At 33.1% G+C, this 17,432-nt stretch overlaps 1 protein-coding gene across 1 annotated transcript; it reads right to left on the reverse strand.

Moving 5' to 3' along the window:
• Positions 1–5,344: 5,344 nt before the first annotated feature.
• On the reverse strand, positions 5,345–6,954 carry LOC143627031 (protein PSK SIMULATOR 1-like). The gene has a single exon (XM_077096934.1). The coding sequence runs from the start codon at positions 6,736–6,738 to the stop codon at positions 5,353–5,355; it is 1,386 nt and encodes a 461-aa protein (XP_076953049.1). The 5' UTR covers positions 6,739–6,954; the 3' UTR covers positions 5,345–5,352.
• Positions 6,955–17,432: the final 10,478 nt, after the last annotated feature.

Consider the following 17,432-nt stretch of genomic DNA (forward strand, 5'->3'; position numbering starts at 1 on the left):
GACGCAAACGTAGAACCAAGATTTGCAAGTTTCGGTAATGTTTTCTTGTATTCCTAATAGTGTTTTCATCACTTTATATTTAAATATCACATATGTCATCTTTCAGTTTGGCAAAAACTTGAAGAACAAAATCCAGAATTTTTCAGGCGTTATCATGAATTTCTTGATAAACATAAGCATCGCGCAAATGGAAGCACTTCAGTTCCATTTGCTAATGGGACTCATGTTCCTACATGTAAGATATTCTAACACTGTAACAGTTCGGGTATGTTTTGGGATAAACTGGAATCGGTTTTTATTTTTTTAGTTCTAGATAACCGTTCAATTTAAGTTATTTTTTTGTCCGAAAAATTTAGCTAAATATTTTTAATTGATTACTTTAATTAATAATATTAGTTTTGGATCCGTTTTAATTGTTTCCTTTCCTGCTAATTATTTCTGTTTCAGAATAAAAAACCTGAAATGGAAAATTCATAAGTTCTTCCATTACTCGTATATAATTTTTATTTATTTAACAGTGTATCAAAACTCTACATGTTATGCACCATCTACCTCACAAGCTATAAACATAGAGAATAATATGCATCCATCAACAATTGCCAAACTACCATGCGGACTCATTAATGGTGGGCCACCACTTCACCCAAGCATGCAATCTAGCATTGATATGTCACCAAACGTACAAATGAACCACAACTCAAATGTGGGAATTGTGAATGGAATGAATAATGAATTCGCGTTTATGAACAATCCTACAAATAACGTTCCTTTCTTTGTTGGTGAAGAATATGACCCGAAGCTCGTGAATGACCCGATTGTTGAACCCAACTCATCATCGTCTGGGTTCCCTAGAAGCTTTAGCTTATAGGATTTGAAAGACGATCTCTCTGTTAATTCAGGTTCTCTCTCCTTTTCTAATATGTGTATATAACATGTCAAAACAAGCCTAATTTCTAACAACTTTGATCAAATGCCAACAAAACCTAATTTCTCTGTTTTCTATTTCAAGTGAGTCATAAGAACTTGATAAATACTTTAACCCAAATATTTTAGCCCTAATGTATATAATCACTTAATTGTTAGTTAAAAGAAAGATTTAGGCCCACATTCATTATTTTGGGTCAATTGTGTTTGTCGGCCCAAAAATTTCAAGCCCAAGTTGCAAGCCAAGTCAACCCGAAACACTTTTTGTCGGATTTTCAGTATTTTTTTTAAATAAGAGTTGTGTTTAATTAATTGCCACAATAATCTAAGTTTTTGCTTACATTATTTAACTTTATACATAAAGTGGCTAATTCAAACCGTTCATAAGTATATGGGTCGAAATTGCCAAATATTAGTTGTCTGTTTTGATCCATTATTTCACCCAACTCAAACTGAGTATTAACTTATATATATTTTGCTTCAGATTTATTGGACAATTATTTCGGAAAGATATAGGATTTGATGAAGGAGACTTTCAAGGAAATGATATATGGGAGGAAGATAATAAATGGTTGGACACAATTCAGCTGTTTGTAATGCTTAATTTATTTAAAACTTTTAACATATATTGGTTTGAACATAAATTGCTTGAAATATTATTAGGGCTCTATAAGATTGGTGAATATGTGCATTTTCTTTTTCTTAATATACTAATTCGATACTTGTTGTAATGCAGGTGACATTTGGGAAGCAACTTTTGGTGAATAATTTCGTGCATTTGGGAAGCAACGGTGGATATTTGTTTTGATTACAGTCTTTTTTCGTATTATGATTTTTTGGTTTTATAAAGTTTGGTGATATTCTATTTTTAGGATTTTGGTTATGGTATAAATTATAGCTGTGAATGAATCTTAACTAGGATCTTGCTTCATTAAAGAGCAATTTTCATGAAAGTTTATGATTATTATTTGAAGTTTAATACCATTAATCAAGTAATCAACAACCATTTTTGTTTAATATGTGCCAGTTGGGCTGGGCTCCGGGTTCTGGGCCCACCCACCACCAGTCAATCTCACTGTGGGCCTTGCTTTCTGTTAGGGACCTATTTATTCCATATTTTAATTTATGATTCATACTCACACTAGTCCAACACACATAAGAGATTAGAATTTTATGATTTTAGATTTGCATTATCATCAACTTTATATGTAAGTTGTTATAAAATTAACATTAAAAGAGAGTTGAGCAGCTTACTAGCACCAATGGAGCAGGTTGTCCGTTTTCGATCACCACGTTACTGACTTTGTAACATATGCTGGAATGTTTGCTTATTCGACGAACCGACTTCTGGTGAACAAGACTATAAACTTCAGGTGGCCTGTTGTCTGGATGCTACATAGTTAAGGTTGATTTCATTTCTTTATTAAACTTAATTATGTAGCAGGTAAATAAAATGTTACTGGACCATTGTTTTTGTTATTAATTTTTTGGACATTCATTATTCATTAGTCATTACAGCCTATTTTGACTGGAATAATAATTTTCACTTTTTAAAGTATAATTTCATAAACTAACAGTTAATTGAACACAAGTGGAAAAAAGTATCAAATTCTATGTTCTTAAAAAAATAAAAGGAAAACATGTTTTTTAATCCATGATAATTATTATTATTATTATTATTATTAAACAAAACTTATGGAGATACTTCAATCTACTTACCTTAGTTTTTTAAGGAAAAAAAATACATATTTTTTTAGTATCAAGAATCAAGATAGGTTAGATGATAAATTAAATTTTTTTATAATGGTGTGGTACCAATTACCAAATCAACAAGATTTTATTCATCATTATATTAACCATGATGAGGCTCCACTAGACAGGCATGGTGCCATGGCCTGCCTAACAAGCCCATGACTTATGAGTTTTGTTCGTTTTGCTACTAGAAAACTTTAAATAATTTTTTTTAACGACTATCACACACCCAATAATAATATTTCTTTTTTGGTGAGACTCGAGCAAGCTCGAGTTATATAATAATTGAGTCTGAGCCGGACTGGATCATATGTTTTTTGAGCTTGAGCTCAAGATGACTGGAGGCAGACTTGACACGTGACCAACACTAATCTCTCATCATATATAGACAGAAAAAAAATGTTGAGTTCATAAAGAATAGTGGACCTAATATGCCAACAAAAGCGTCGTGGGTGAGAAAAACTACAAAGTTAAGCGTGCGTTGATGGAACTAGCCCCGGAAAGGATGCCCTAGAATAACATGTTGGAAACCGATTTAACCTTTAAACCGTTTATTATTGATCTAAATACTCGTGCACATAAGTATACACTATATGTACAAGTTTAACCAATTTCAGGAAGAAGATAAAGTCGAAGAAAGAGTAGGAAGTATATATGTGTATATGGTTCTCAAGGTTTCTAAGCACTGTGAATTATCACAATTTTCACGGTTATCACATTCAGCCGACAATGTATAAGTGCGTTATATGATTCTCGAAGTAGAGAAACTATTATATATTGGTTTATATTAATCCCAACTATCGTCTTTTGGTCACTGTCGGTCTCAACTAGATTTTATTCAACATTATATTAACCATGATGAGGCCCCACTAGACAGGCATGGTGCCATGGCCTGCCTAACAAGCCCATGACTTATGAGTTTTGTGTGTTTTGCTACTAGAAAACTTTAAATAATTTTTTAACGACTGTCACACACCCAGTAATAATATTTCTTCTTTGGTACCGAGAGCTCGTCGAGACTCGAGCAAGCTTGAGTTATATAAGAATTGAGCCTGAGCCGGACCGGATCATAAAGAATAGTGGACCTAATATGCCAACAAAGCGTTGTGGGCGAGAAAAAAATTCCCAAGTTAAACGTGCGTTGATGGAACTAGCCCTGAAAAGGATGCTCTAGAATAATATGTTGGAAACCGATTTAACCTTTAAACCGTTTATTATATAAATTAACTACATTACATATAGATTGCAATACGCTTAGGATTTATTTAAAAAAAGATGGTATTTATATCCTTTGATCTAAATTCTCGTGCACATAAGTATATGCTATATGTACAAGTTTAACCAATTTCGAGAAGAAGATAAAGTCAAAGAAAGAGTAGAAAGTATACATTTTTATATGGTTCTCACGGTTTTAAACACTGTGAATTATCACAATTCTTGCAGTTATCACAATCAACCGACAACATACAAGTGCATTATACAAGTGCATTATATGATTCTCATGGTTTATATGACAACATACAATTATCACATGTTTATATGGTTCTCACGGTTTTAAACAGAATCCTAACACCGTTAGTCGCAGATTGCCGGAAAAACGTTTTTAACTGGAAAACTCACATTATTTTCCCGAAAACTCAACATTTTCGTTCAAAACATCTTGGTAACTTTGTATCGGACATGTACAAACTTTTTTCTAGTAAAAACCCAATTATCGAGGTCGCCGGAACCCTGGAACCATCATCGGAATCGGTTGATGGTGCTCATGCGGTGGTGGTTGGTTGACGGTGAGTCAATTGGTGGTGGTGTTTTCCAGCAAAAAATGTGACTTTTCCGGCAAAAAATTTTTTTCCGACGACATATAACTAACGGCGTTATGAATAAATACATTAAGAATTAAAATCGTCAGCAACTGATTTGTTAATTGAAACCGGTAATAACCAAAATACAATAATTTAAATTAATAAAAGCCAATATAACTTATTATTATTATTATTATGTAGATCCGTGTGAAAGCATCCGGGTTGATGAGTCATGTGACTGCTAAGAGCATTCACAGCCCATTCTATATATTTTTCCTTATAATTTAGCTAAAAAACATAATTCCATAAATTTATCTAGTTTCAAAATTCTTTCACATTCTATTCCCTATTCATATCCATAAAATAATTCTTTATTATTTTTTTCTCTTTTGTCTTGTTATATAGTAAATGATGATTGGAGGATATGTGATATATTATATGGTATGGATCAAAATTGAGTCACTATATTTAGGGTTTTACTTTAGTTGCCATATAACTCATCCATATAATAGGGAATGGATTGGAGAGGTGATTTTGATGGTTTTCTTAATATTCACCCTAAATTATATGGGTTTAACAATTTTAGAGAATGGGTTGAGAATGCTCTAACTAAACACCTAAAAGTATCAAAACGACAAAACTACATAATATAATAATACATATACTATATTAAAATTATAACAAACGTTTACAAAACACCAAGTATTCTAATATACAGATCATCATCATGTTAGTGAGCCAAAACACAAATCTTTCATGATCTGAATTTGGATTTGGTTCAGCTCAGATTAGTCTACATACTAATTAATCTATATCATCCAAAATGAATTTAATAACAAAAAAAACACACACACACACACAATATCATTTTTTCTTAACTGATATTCTTCTGCACACTTTTGAAATTGTTACAACTTAACAAGGCTTTAGCATTCATTTCTCTTTCAAATCTCCAAATGTAATTCAACCCAACCAAGAGCTCGGTTATCGCGGCCTCGGTCTTCTCTTGATCCGCAAAGAATAATGTTTGCAACAAGAGAACACCCGTTTTCGGCATCAGTTTTTGATGCTCAAAACTTCTTTCACTTTGCCATTTCATCATATTATGAGCCAATGGTGACAACCACCCTAATATTTTCCCTAAAGCCGCCTTCCACTCGTTAGCTAGAACCGGATCACTAGCTGAAAACCCGATCCCTTTTAAACGTGACCTTAACGAGGCACGAATGCTACTAGGTAACATTGAATAAATATCGTCACGCGCGTCTACACCAACTAGTTGAGGTGACCTTATCATTTTTTCCGTGACAATTATTAAATTAGCGTAATGTAGAGCGAGTGCAGCCGCGCCTAAAGTTGTCGATGACGGTTTTAATATCTTCGAGTTTATATCGAAAAACCCGTGTGACATATTGTTTTTTTCTTGATGTTTTGCACTTTTGGCTAATGGACCCGATACGAAGTTGAACGAATTTAAAGCGTGATCGGACGGGTAAACCGTGGCCGAAGCCGAAAGGCTTCTAGGCAATGAAGCAAGGTACCCATGATTAATATTAAACATGAGTTTAATTCTTGAAAGAATTGTGAATATTGATTTTACTAGTAAAGATGTGACAGTGTCACAACTTTTATTCCATAGAGACTTGTCTTTTAAACATTTAATCTGATGTTTTTGCCAATGTAACTTTTGTTGCAAATCAATCATCTTTTGTTGCTTCAAATTGTAATCACTAATTTTGTGATTCACAACTTTTTTTAAGTTGTTTTCGATCAGGGTTAATTCGTCGATCGCTTGATGAAGCGCGGAAGTAGCCGTGACATACCGGTCCATCTTCTTATTCCGGGCCTCCATTTCCTTCCAGCCCAAAACCCAATTATGCGGGTCGCGACCCGTGTTCGCGAACCCATCGAGTACCGACTCGAAGGACCGCAAATGCGAGTCTTCGCACTTTTTACTTAGTCGAACGACTGCTTTCGACACGGCAACGAGGTTTTCGACCATTTCCGCACACGCTAGGCTTAAGAGAAACGTGTCGTCGGTCGAGACAATTTTTCGGACACCTTCTAAACATATCGACTCGTTGCGAAGACGGGTCATGTTTTTTCCGGAGAGAAGTTGCCACAAGTGGATGAGTTTTGGCATGATACCCGCGACCTCGAAGGCCAAAACGCCGAGTCTAGATCGCTTAACCGGATGAACCGAATCGAAACTATGTGTAATGGAATGCTTGACGTTGTTGAGCCATGTTTCAATGCCCATATTTTGGTTTTTAGATAGATATATGGTAACACAAAGAAGAGTATTGATGAAATATTTGAAGACTAAATAATGGGTTTGGTTTGGTTTGGTTTGGTTTAAATTTTGGTTGGTTGATGAAATGAATGCAATAGTGTTTCAAGTGTGTGATTGAATTTAATTTGAGAGAAGAGAATAATATTGGATTATCATGTGAAGTGTGAGGATGTGCATTATATTGCCTTTCAGATTTAAACTTGTGTGTGGGTATGAAAGCCACATGCAATGAGAGGGGTCAATTTAATTCTTTTTCAAGTCAAAAGAATCATTTCTATTTTTAAACATTTTTTAAATGATTTTAATATTTTTTATTCATGTACTTCCTCGTGTCTCTTGGTTGTCATTTTTTGACTTGGGGTGATAAAGAGTATATTAATAAATTGTTAATTAATAATTATTATTTAATTTAATGATAAACGGTGATTTCATTTGTATTCATGAGATTTGTTTTGTTTCAATGTAATTTTTTTTGTCTATTAGCAAAATTTAGTTAAGTGTATTTGGTTCTGAATTATAAATTTTAAATTAGTTTGATGATGGTGATGGTGATGGTGATGGTGATGGTGATGGTGATGGTGATGGTGATTACTTACCGGTACTAGATTTATTTACTTGTTTATATTAATTTTAATTAAAAATCTAAAATGTAAATTTTATTGGATATCTAGTCGGGTCAAGCATAATATACTTTATTTCTTCTCTCTTTATATACGCTTCCATGTTTCATGACGTTCATTTTTACAACAATTTTCTGAATAACTGTTTCCATGTTTCATGACGTTCATTTTTACAACAATTTTCTGAATAACTGTTGCAAGAAGTTATTTATCTAAGTTTCGATCACTTACGTTTTATTAACATTCATTTTTACAAATAACGTTTTCGTGATTTTAGAATATACATCATGACGTGTTTTTTTTATCTGCGATTCGATGTTCAGAACTAAACCGCCAGAACGCACGATATATTCCACTAATTTAATATTCTAAAAAGATATATATTGGCCCTTAAAGTTACTGTTAGATCTCCCTTAAAATGTGGGAGAGGCTTGTAATTTAACCAACCAGCCAATTGGTATTGAAGTTGGCTTTTAGCGATCACCTTCCCAAAACAGTATTCATGATTCATCATCATTATTCATGCCCATAAAAACCTACACAAAATAATTCACCCTACACACTCTCACCTTTTATACTTTTACTTATTGCCAGTTTTGTCTAGCTAGTTTTTGAATGTCTTAATTAGTTAGTTTCCAAGTGTTTAAAAAGATTGTGATCATTATTTTTGAATGTCAATAATACTAATGATACAAATGTTTCCGTAAGGGAGGAGGAAGTGGTCACCAACAGGGCTGTTTAAAAAGCTCGAGGCTTGAAGCTCGGGATCGTGGCTCGCTCGATAAAAGCTCGAATAAAACTAGCTAAAAAAACTTAATTTGAAACATTCTGAGTTGAGTTGGCTCATTTTTGAAATCAAGCTCGGCTCGTTGGCTCGATTTAAATCTCGTTTAGCTTCAAAATTAAGCTAAAGCCTTAGCTTAGATGCCTCGTTTAATTTCAAGCCCGAGCTCGAAACCACCCTGGCTCGACTCGGGCTCGACTCATGAACAGCCCTAGTCACCAGATGGGTTCGGGATGCAGTGGGAACAACACTCCAGCTGGCTCAGCATGACTATCTCGAAATATAGGAATAATCAGGTAGGAATTTCCGGGATGGAGATGAATTGATTGGGAACACCACCTAGGAAGCATGGAAATGAGAAAATCAAGGACAGGATGTTATAAGTTTCTGTCACACCCCACTTTAGGGCCTAGGCGTGTGACCACAAGTTGGTACCTGTTTTGTAAATAAATCAGAGTTGCGGGTTTTATTTCAGCAAAAGTCTTTAATAAAATATTATTACTTTGAAAACTTATTAAAAAGTCGGGTTTAAATACCCGTCCATCGTTTACAATACATTTCTTTAGAAAACATAACTCTTTGTAATATTTTGAAATAAAATATCTGAGTCATCAGATAGCATTTAATGACTATAACTCCAATCTTCTATTCCTTCTTGCTTGTATATTCTAACCTTTCTTGTTTCCATGTAACATGGGTGGAAAAATACGTCAGCACAAAGCTGGTGAATAACGCTGACTCTAAAATATCTTTTCAATACCTTTGTGAAACCAACAATAATACATTTGTGACTACTCATTAGGCACCCAACTACATTGGGATCAAATTACCCTATGTACCATGTACAATTAATTATATACACAATATCATTTCTCTGAACAGTCCCGTAGACCTTCAGAGGCATGTTGATGATATGCATGGCCTAGGAGAAATGCCGAGTCACCATGTATGTTTGGATCCAGACACATGTATACTCTTAATCGGAGTGTCCGTTTCTTATTATTGTACACAAAGCTTTTAAGGATTCGTAAATCCTATGCAAACATTCAGACTCATTATAAAAGGTTTAGGGCGTATTCACCTTTTCAGTTTATAATCAGTTTCTGATACTGATTCCTGTTTTCTGTTCTCTTCTTCTTGTTTTGTTATCTCGGACCTAGAGTACGAGAATAACATTTGTATAAATAACTAGATCAGCGATCTAGCTTTAGACCTTTAGTCTATTTTGGTATAACTTCAACCTTGATAAAATCATTTGTTTATAAAACATTTGGACCTTTAGTCATCTTCTTTATTTTATCGATTCTATGCTACGTTTCTTCTTCAGGAAGAAATGTCTATACTGAGTTTCTTCTTCAAGAAGAAACATTATTTAACTATACTCTTTGAATATTATATTTCTTAATATTAAAGAAATACTATAATCTTTGCTTAAGAAAAGTTATATTATTCTTAATTGTAATCAAGGTTCGGGCTATACCCTCGACTATGGTCTAAGCCATTTATAATAATAAAATAATAACTTAGGCAGAACCCCTTACCTCGCATGAGTATTCGGAGTTAGATATTCCTAAGTTTATACGGGCAGAACTTCTACTCTATGCGCACGTTTCTCGAGGCGTTCTTGATCAACTCTTCTTGGCACGCAAATCGAAGCAATGTTCGGTTGTCAGTGTTGTGCACGAACTTCGAGACGGAATGTCGGGTAACTTTTTCGGTGGCACGCTCTTCGAGGAAACGCCGGGTGGCACGGATTACGAGGTAATGATTGTTGGGTCGGTGGCACGCAAAACGATGTTCGGCACGCAAACCGAGGTAGAGAGAGTTTTGGTTGTGGTGTGTATGAAATGAGCCGGACCCCCTCCTATTTATAGCTGATTTTGGATCCCATCGCGGTACGCGATGGGTTCCTTTTTCAACACCGTCGCGTACCGCGACGAGTACCTTTCTGCATGCCCGCCACTTGTTGACACGTGGCCTGACACGTCTGCCACGTGTCATGCCCTGCTGCCACGTGTCACTAGAGTGTGACACGTGTGTGATGTGTCATCACAGCCCATCGCGTACCGCGATGGCCGTCTCTTTGGACTCATCGCGTAGCGCGATGGGTCCCTGGATAATATTTTTCACTTTTAGTCCTTCATATTTTGTAGCTTGTCGTTTCAGGTCTAATTCTCGTTGTCCAAAAATACTAAGGCGGCTCTTGGCGATGCGAACGTGCGCCGTCAAAGCGCCACATTGCGCCCAACGCCCTTCGCCATCGCCATCGTCCTCGTCCAAGCCCGTACGCGTCGGGCGCACCCTTCGTTAGGACCACTTGGGGCATGATATTCATAAAAGAATATAATTATGGAAATTCTATCTCTTATAAAGAGCTTCCATTTCTTTACCACTTCCAATGTGGGATGGATTCCATTTCCTTTATTTAAACCTTGGTGGAATGCTTCCACTTTCTTATATCTTCCAATGTGGGATGAAGTTTTATTATTTTCTTTCATATAAGAATACTTAACTTAGGAAATCTTTTTATTTCCTTATTTTTATTATATTTTCTTATTTAATATTTTCCTATTACTTATCTTGAGATTATTTTTGATCTTTCAACTTTCCTAAGTTGTCAAATTTGGATCAAAATTTTGGGGATGTTACAGTTTCCGGGCCTGCGTACGGCGTCGCAGAAGTTTCTGGAACGTTTCCTTGAAATTTTAGGGCTTTTTGATTAATTTTTCAAATTTCTAAAATAGGTTTATAAACTAATTATAATATGAGACGTTTGAGTTTAGTTTGACGGCAGAAAAAAAAATCAAACAAACCGTCCATATTATATGATATATCTTCTCATACTCTATAATCTCAAAATCGTGAGCAGATCTCCATATTGTATTTTTTTTCTATATTATGTTTTTTAGACTTTGTTTAAATCTATTTTTGATTTTTTTAATATTTTGTGGGCCGTACCCGTATCTTGGATTTTTGATTTTTGCCGTTTCTCGTACCCATAACGTCCTCATTTCATGATCCCGTACCCTTTCTCGTGCTACTTAGAACACCACCCCGCCTGAATTGGGCCTGAAACGAGATGTTCAGGGCGGTGAAATCACTCCCACCACCCTAATGTTCACCAGTTTTTTTGGGTTCACAAAAATTAACTAGTTTATTCGTATTCACTATTTAAGCTTCTAATTGAAACAAGTCAAACGACACAATTAGTGGTTTCATTTTAAACGATCTGGCTGATCTGTTTGATTCTGTTTTCACAACACTTCTAGTGGTCATATCCTCATAGGTATGCTAATTGCCCAATGAATAGTAAGCAATGTTAATGTTATGACAACATCCAAATGACTTCATTTAAATTCCAATTGTGATTTGTTGGGTCCTTTATACCTTTTGTTGGATTTGTTTCTATAAAATATATGTATAAAATCAAAGAATAAAGTACAATGTAGTAAAAGTGTAACTTGTGAGAGTGTGCGTGGGGATCATCATTTATCAAAGATGGGGGTTAACATAGACAAAATAATTAAAGTAAAGGGGCTGTTAAGATCATGGTACCCTTGAATAATATAACCTTAAAACTTTACATTAATCTTTTACCACTTGCCAAAATTGCCCCCCAATTCATTGGCAACATGTCGGTAAAATGAAAGGCACATGTGACAACATAAAACGTATCTATAGAATTAATATAAAATTATTGCAATTTATTTGTTATTTGTTAGATTATATGTAATGGTTAATGTCAAAAAGATTTGTAAAAGGTTGTATGGTGTAATGGCATGTGAACGATGGTTATTATTTGAGATCTTATTGTTTCATGTTCAGAATCTGACTCAATGGGTTTTCTTACAATTGTGGGTTTCGTATTTGACGGTGTTCCTAGATGAGTCAGATATGGAGAGTCAAAATTCATATGGACAGTTGACAACTTGACATCCCATCTCCGAAAGGCTCACTCGGATATTGGAAGTACTTCCAAACGCTGTTAAAAAAATGGTTTGTTAAAGTATCATGTGACTGTCACGTTGGTCATAGGCAGTGAAACTTTAATTAAACTACCTTTTCAGAAGGTTGTATAGTGGTTAAATAAAGAGTAATAAAAAAGAAAACTAAATAAAATTGGTGATTGATTAAGTGGTGGACGCGTCTCACCTTCCACGTTACCCTGTTAAGGGCTTGACGGAGACACCCTTAGTGCCTTCTGTTGGTGAACACGTAGCAGTCTTTAGTGTCAGGTAAGCTGAGATGAGTGACGGATTTAGTGCCAGGCATTCACGCTCACTACGCATATCCCTATAACAAAATGTATGTAGAAGCATTTCATTTTGTATACCTAATTAATAATTTGCTTTTATGTTTGTTGTAAAGTTTGACATGATATGTGTTAAATGTTAATATTTAATTTTGGTTGCATTGTTATTATTGTTAGTGTTGGTATTACTTATTTATTTACTATCTTACGGCTTATTATTTGTAATAGTGGTTTGACTCAGGAACATAGAAACACAAAGTAAAAGGCATGAATCATATCTTTTGTCAATCATTCATGTAATTTACACACCTTCACGCTAGTGGACTACTTGATGGGACCAAAGGTTAATATCAAACACACATACAATAGTATATATTTATTACATTCTTATGAAACGTAGTATTTGTATGATTGTATCTAATGCTTATGTAAATTGAATTTAAATATATACAAGTTTAGTTTCGTGAATTTCCCATTATAGCGTGGTTTATGTTTTCGCCTTCTAACATGTATTTTTCTTGTTGTTGGACTTCTTACGTCTTGTAAGTTGTCCCTCTTTTCCTTTTATAATATCATTGGCCTTTAAATAAATAAATAAATACAAACTTAAAGGTATTCGATCTTTCTTTTTGTATAAAAAGTTTCATACTTAGAAAAAAATATGTAATCCTATCTCTTGTGTAGTATCTTAGTCAATTAAAAATTAGATTGTATCATGTAAAAGGTGCCAAAGGAAAAAAATTAAGTGAAATAAGAAAAGCATTTAGATTCAATCCCACCATTAAGGTATATTAACACGCTATTACTTGTTAAGGAGGAAGTTAAAAACTGTAAAGAGAAATTATTATTTTTGCCCCAATGCGTGGTTTATCACTAAGTTCACACATTGGGCTAACCCTTAAGGTCGCTACTTATGCGACAATGAATTTTACTACTTACGATAGCTAGAGTTATTGTGGTATATCAATAAAACATACAAGTAACAAATAGAAATGAAAATTATAGCCTTTAAGAGAAATATATTTATGTCACTATTGCATAAAAGGCATGGTAACTTTGCATCCCACCAAATGATTTAATCTTGTAAATTGAACATTGGATATACTCGCCAATTATGTAAGGTTGACTACAGTCAAAAGCTATTTGTTCGATGAAGATATCAAATTTTAATATAAAGAGACCTGATACAAAAATAGAATAAAAGGGTGATATGATAAACTAAAGAACCTACATTGGATCAAGATACATGAATCACGATCAACGACAAAGTCAAGAGTTTTATTAGATTAACTAAACTGATGATCTTCTTAGGTGTAATATATTGACTTCTAGTTTCGAATTTACACTCATGTATTGTGTAATATATTATGAACTCTCCTAATACATGTGTAAACTATGAATACAAACTTTATATAGAAAAATGATATAATTTGATTTGGATGTTTCATAATAATTTAACATTCTCATTGTATTTTGTTGTAGTTATATATTCTTTTGACCAAGTTAAAAATAGTTATATAATATTAGTAGTAAATAAGTAGAAGGCTTGCATTTGGAAACAAGCCACAAGTGGTTGAAAAAGGTGAAAGGAGGCGTAGGCAATGGGATTTTGTAAGATCTCAATTAAACTAAATTGAATTAATCGACAAGAAGAAGCTTCAAACCACTCTTGGAGACTCAAATTTGCCTCCTTTTCTTGATTTCACAACTATGAATCCACTTAAAATCCTTTTTTTAATTAAGAAAAAAAAAGGAAAAATTTGGTAAGACATGCCTAGATATATTTTTAAGTTTTTTCTTTAAAAAAAGTTTTTTTTTTAAACAAATTTTAGTCTTAATTTTTTGATATATTAGCTACTTTGACTAGCAAAAGCAAAAGCAACATTCTATATAAGAAATGATTAAATTGCTATTTGTCCCATGTTTTTTTAGGATTTATAGCTTTTAGTCTTAAAAAATATATATTTTGACATTTCAATCCCTGACGTTTGAATTTTGTAACCACTCCTCTAACACCAACTCTAGTAAGTTTTTCTATTGGGGTTATTGAAGTCAATTTACACATAATGATATTAATTAAACGGTGTTACTCATTTACATAAATAGTTCTTATGTGTAAAATGACTTAAATAACTCTAAACTTAACTCTAAAAATTAATAAAGATAGTGTGAGAGGTTGAAATAGTTATATAATTTAAACAATCAAATAGTTGAAATGTCATAAGATTAATTTTTGGTTTTAAATAGTTAAATGTTTACTTTTATTTTATAAAATCCGTCGATTTCCAATGGCCGGTATTAACGCACCTTCTTGACCCATTTATTTCGCACCTATTTCATCAATTTAGATTTTTTAAAAGCTTCAATTTTTATTACTTATGTTTGTTGCTACTAAACTATAACTATTTGGAATGATGGATTTCAAATATTCATTATGATCTAACCAAAAGTTTATAAAAATGTAATGGAAGTTCATAGTTTAAAAATGATATCCAATTGTGTCCACCACTCACCAATGGTTGCACACAAATAACATCCATGACGTGTCTCATGTTATGCCTATATTTACTCATGATATTTGAATTATGTCATCATCCCATTACCATCGTTTCATTATCATAGAAGATAATATCCTTCATTTTCTAGATTAATCTATATGACATAATTAGTCAAACCAATGTTATGTAATGTGATTATTAGCTATTAAAAATTTTATCACATAACTATCAAACATTGTTTTTTTTTGGGTCTCTCCGTTTTAATTATAAACTTTAGTTTTAATTATAAACTTAGTCCTTCATTTGACTTTTGTCACATAAGTTTCATATGTATACTTTTCAAATTTTCAACTTTAGCTTCACAAATTTTATTTTTTGGCACATCAATTTTGATAATGAAACTTTTGTCACAAAACTTTTACCATAACAAATCAGTTAAATCTATTTATTTAAGTTATTAGTCAGAGTCTAGTTTATGTGTCGCTAGTGTCCTGTGTGTTCGACATCCGGACTTTTTTAGGCTTTATTACAGTCGATAGATACACTTGCCTGTCTATTAGTCTAGCATTAGGAGAGTCTAGATTTATAAATTTAAAACTAGAGTGTTTAAGTTATGTTAGATTTTAATAGACCGCTTTCGCACATCAAGTTTTTGGTCGAACCGATACCAACCAACTTCTGGCCACAGCGCATGGTAGCTTTCGAGCATTCTATGCATTTAACCCACTCTGCCAGGACTCACGGTAGCTTTCATTTTCTTTATATAAATGATTACAGGTTGGTATATTGAATTATGCATTAATTGATTTGCTACAGCCTACACATTATAGTCTTTAAATTATTGTGTGTTTACTTGAGAAAGATATTATCACCAATGTCAAAAAGCAAAATGCACGTCTGTATCATGGATCATACAAATGTTACAAACAAATAGAAAACAACAAAACCGAAAACATAACATGCCGAGGAAAAAGGCTTTTTCATGTGTCTACACTATTTTCCGTCCCATTATAGAACTAAAATACCAAATTGATGACTAGGTTGCATTATAACTTGGGTGTTCTCATCATAGAACCAAAGATCTTGAGTTAAAACATTAACTAGTATAGTTAAGAAAACCTAGCATCGATAATGTATCACATAAGTCATGTGAATTGATACGTTATTGTTTATATACTCACAAAACAACACAGCAAAGAGAAATGAAAGGAAATGAGAAAAAAAAACACGGTGATTAACACGAATCACTCAGTCCATGGGACAAGCTACGCCCATTGTCGAATTATGAAGTTTTTATTGTTAATTTAGTTATTTAACTTTTTTTATAATAATTGTTTTGTCGTTGATTATAGATCATGTTATGTATCTAAGTATTGAAATTTCAATACTTTTGGATTGTCAGCGAGTTTTGTTATTTAAATTCCGTCTAACAGATATATTAATAATCAAACGATAAAACTCTTGTCACCTCACATTATCTTTCCTTAAATTTCTTAGCAAATATTTAAAAGTTGTATAAAGTGATGTGATAACCAATTTCCATCTTCATCATGATCATTGAAAAAGAAAAAAAAAAGCATTACATTTCATGTTTGGAAATTTTGACATTGTGTCCTTAACTTTAAGTAAATAAAATAAAAATTAAAAAAAAATAAGAAAAGGGTCAAATGAGCACACACAAACATGGATATATGATCATATATATGTCTTCAAATTATGGTGGGGTAGCATTAAACTCAATTAGTAGAAGATGACATGGAGGTTGACCAAGATGTGGTTAACATTGGCTTGGTCCCATGTTTAGGTAAACAAATGCGTCAAAGGATATTTGATACGTGTAAGGTTTCTTTCATAGGAATAGACATTGTACCTAAACATATAACTTTGGTATATGAATGACACGTGTGTCAAATAGTTTGGATCCAAGGTTGCACAAATGAGAGTTTTGTGTTAACATATATGGATATGAGTTCGAATATGAGAAAATTGAAAAGCAAAAGTATATACCGAATTGGGTATAAGGTTATAAAGACGCATGTGACTAGCTATAACTTTATTTGCGGGTTCAAGTATGATAAGGTATTAGGTGATTCCCAGCTTAATTATCAAAGCCAACCTTGTTTACTTGTATTGAAACCGAATATGTTAATACACTATATATGAGATAGGGGGCAATTTCATAGAATGGTAATCAAGTTTCAAAAGTGTTCCAATTAGGTCACTCAACTTTAAAAAGTGTTCCAATTAGGTCACTCAACTTTCATATTTTATTAAATTAAAGGTTTTAATATGTTTTTTTAGCGTTTTTCTTTTTTGTTTCACGTAGGAAATCTTTTTAACTTTTTTTTATGTTGACGTTGAGTGGCGATGTGGATTTTATTTTTTATTTTTGAATTTTAATATAATTAACGTTTTTTTATTTTTTAAAAATATTACATATATTGCAAATTTCGACACCCATATCTTATCCTCCATTTCTTTCTTAGCGCACAAAAAAATCAGTGAGA

This window comes from Bidens hawaiensis, unplaced genomic scaffold (genome assembly GCF_021521415.1).
Source record: "Bidens hawaiensis isolate Kalapana, Puna unplaced genomic scaffold, B.hawaiensis_p1.1 tig00004595_1, whole genome shotgun sequence".
Classification (NCBI taxonomy): domain Eukaryota; kingdom Viridiplantae; phylum Streptophyta; class Magnoliopsida; order Asterales; family Asteraceae; genus Bidens; species Bidens hawaiensis.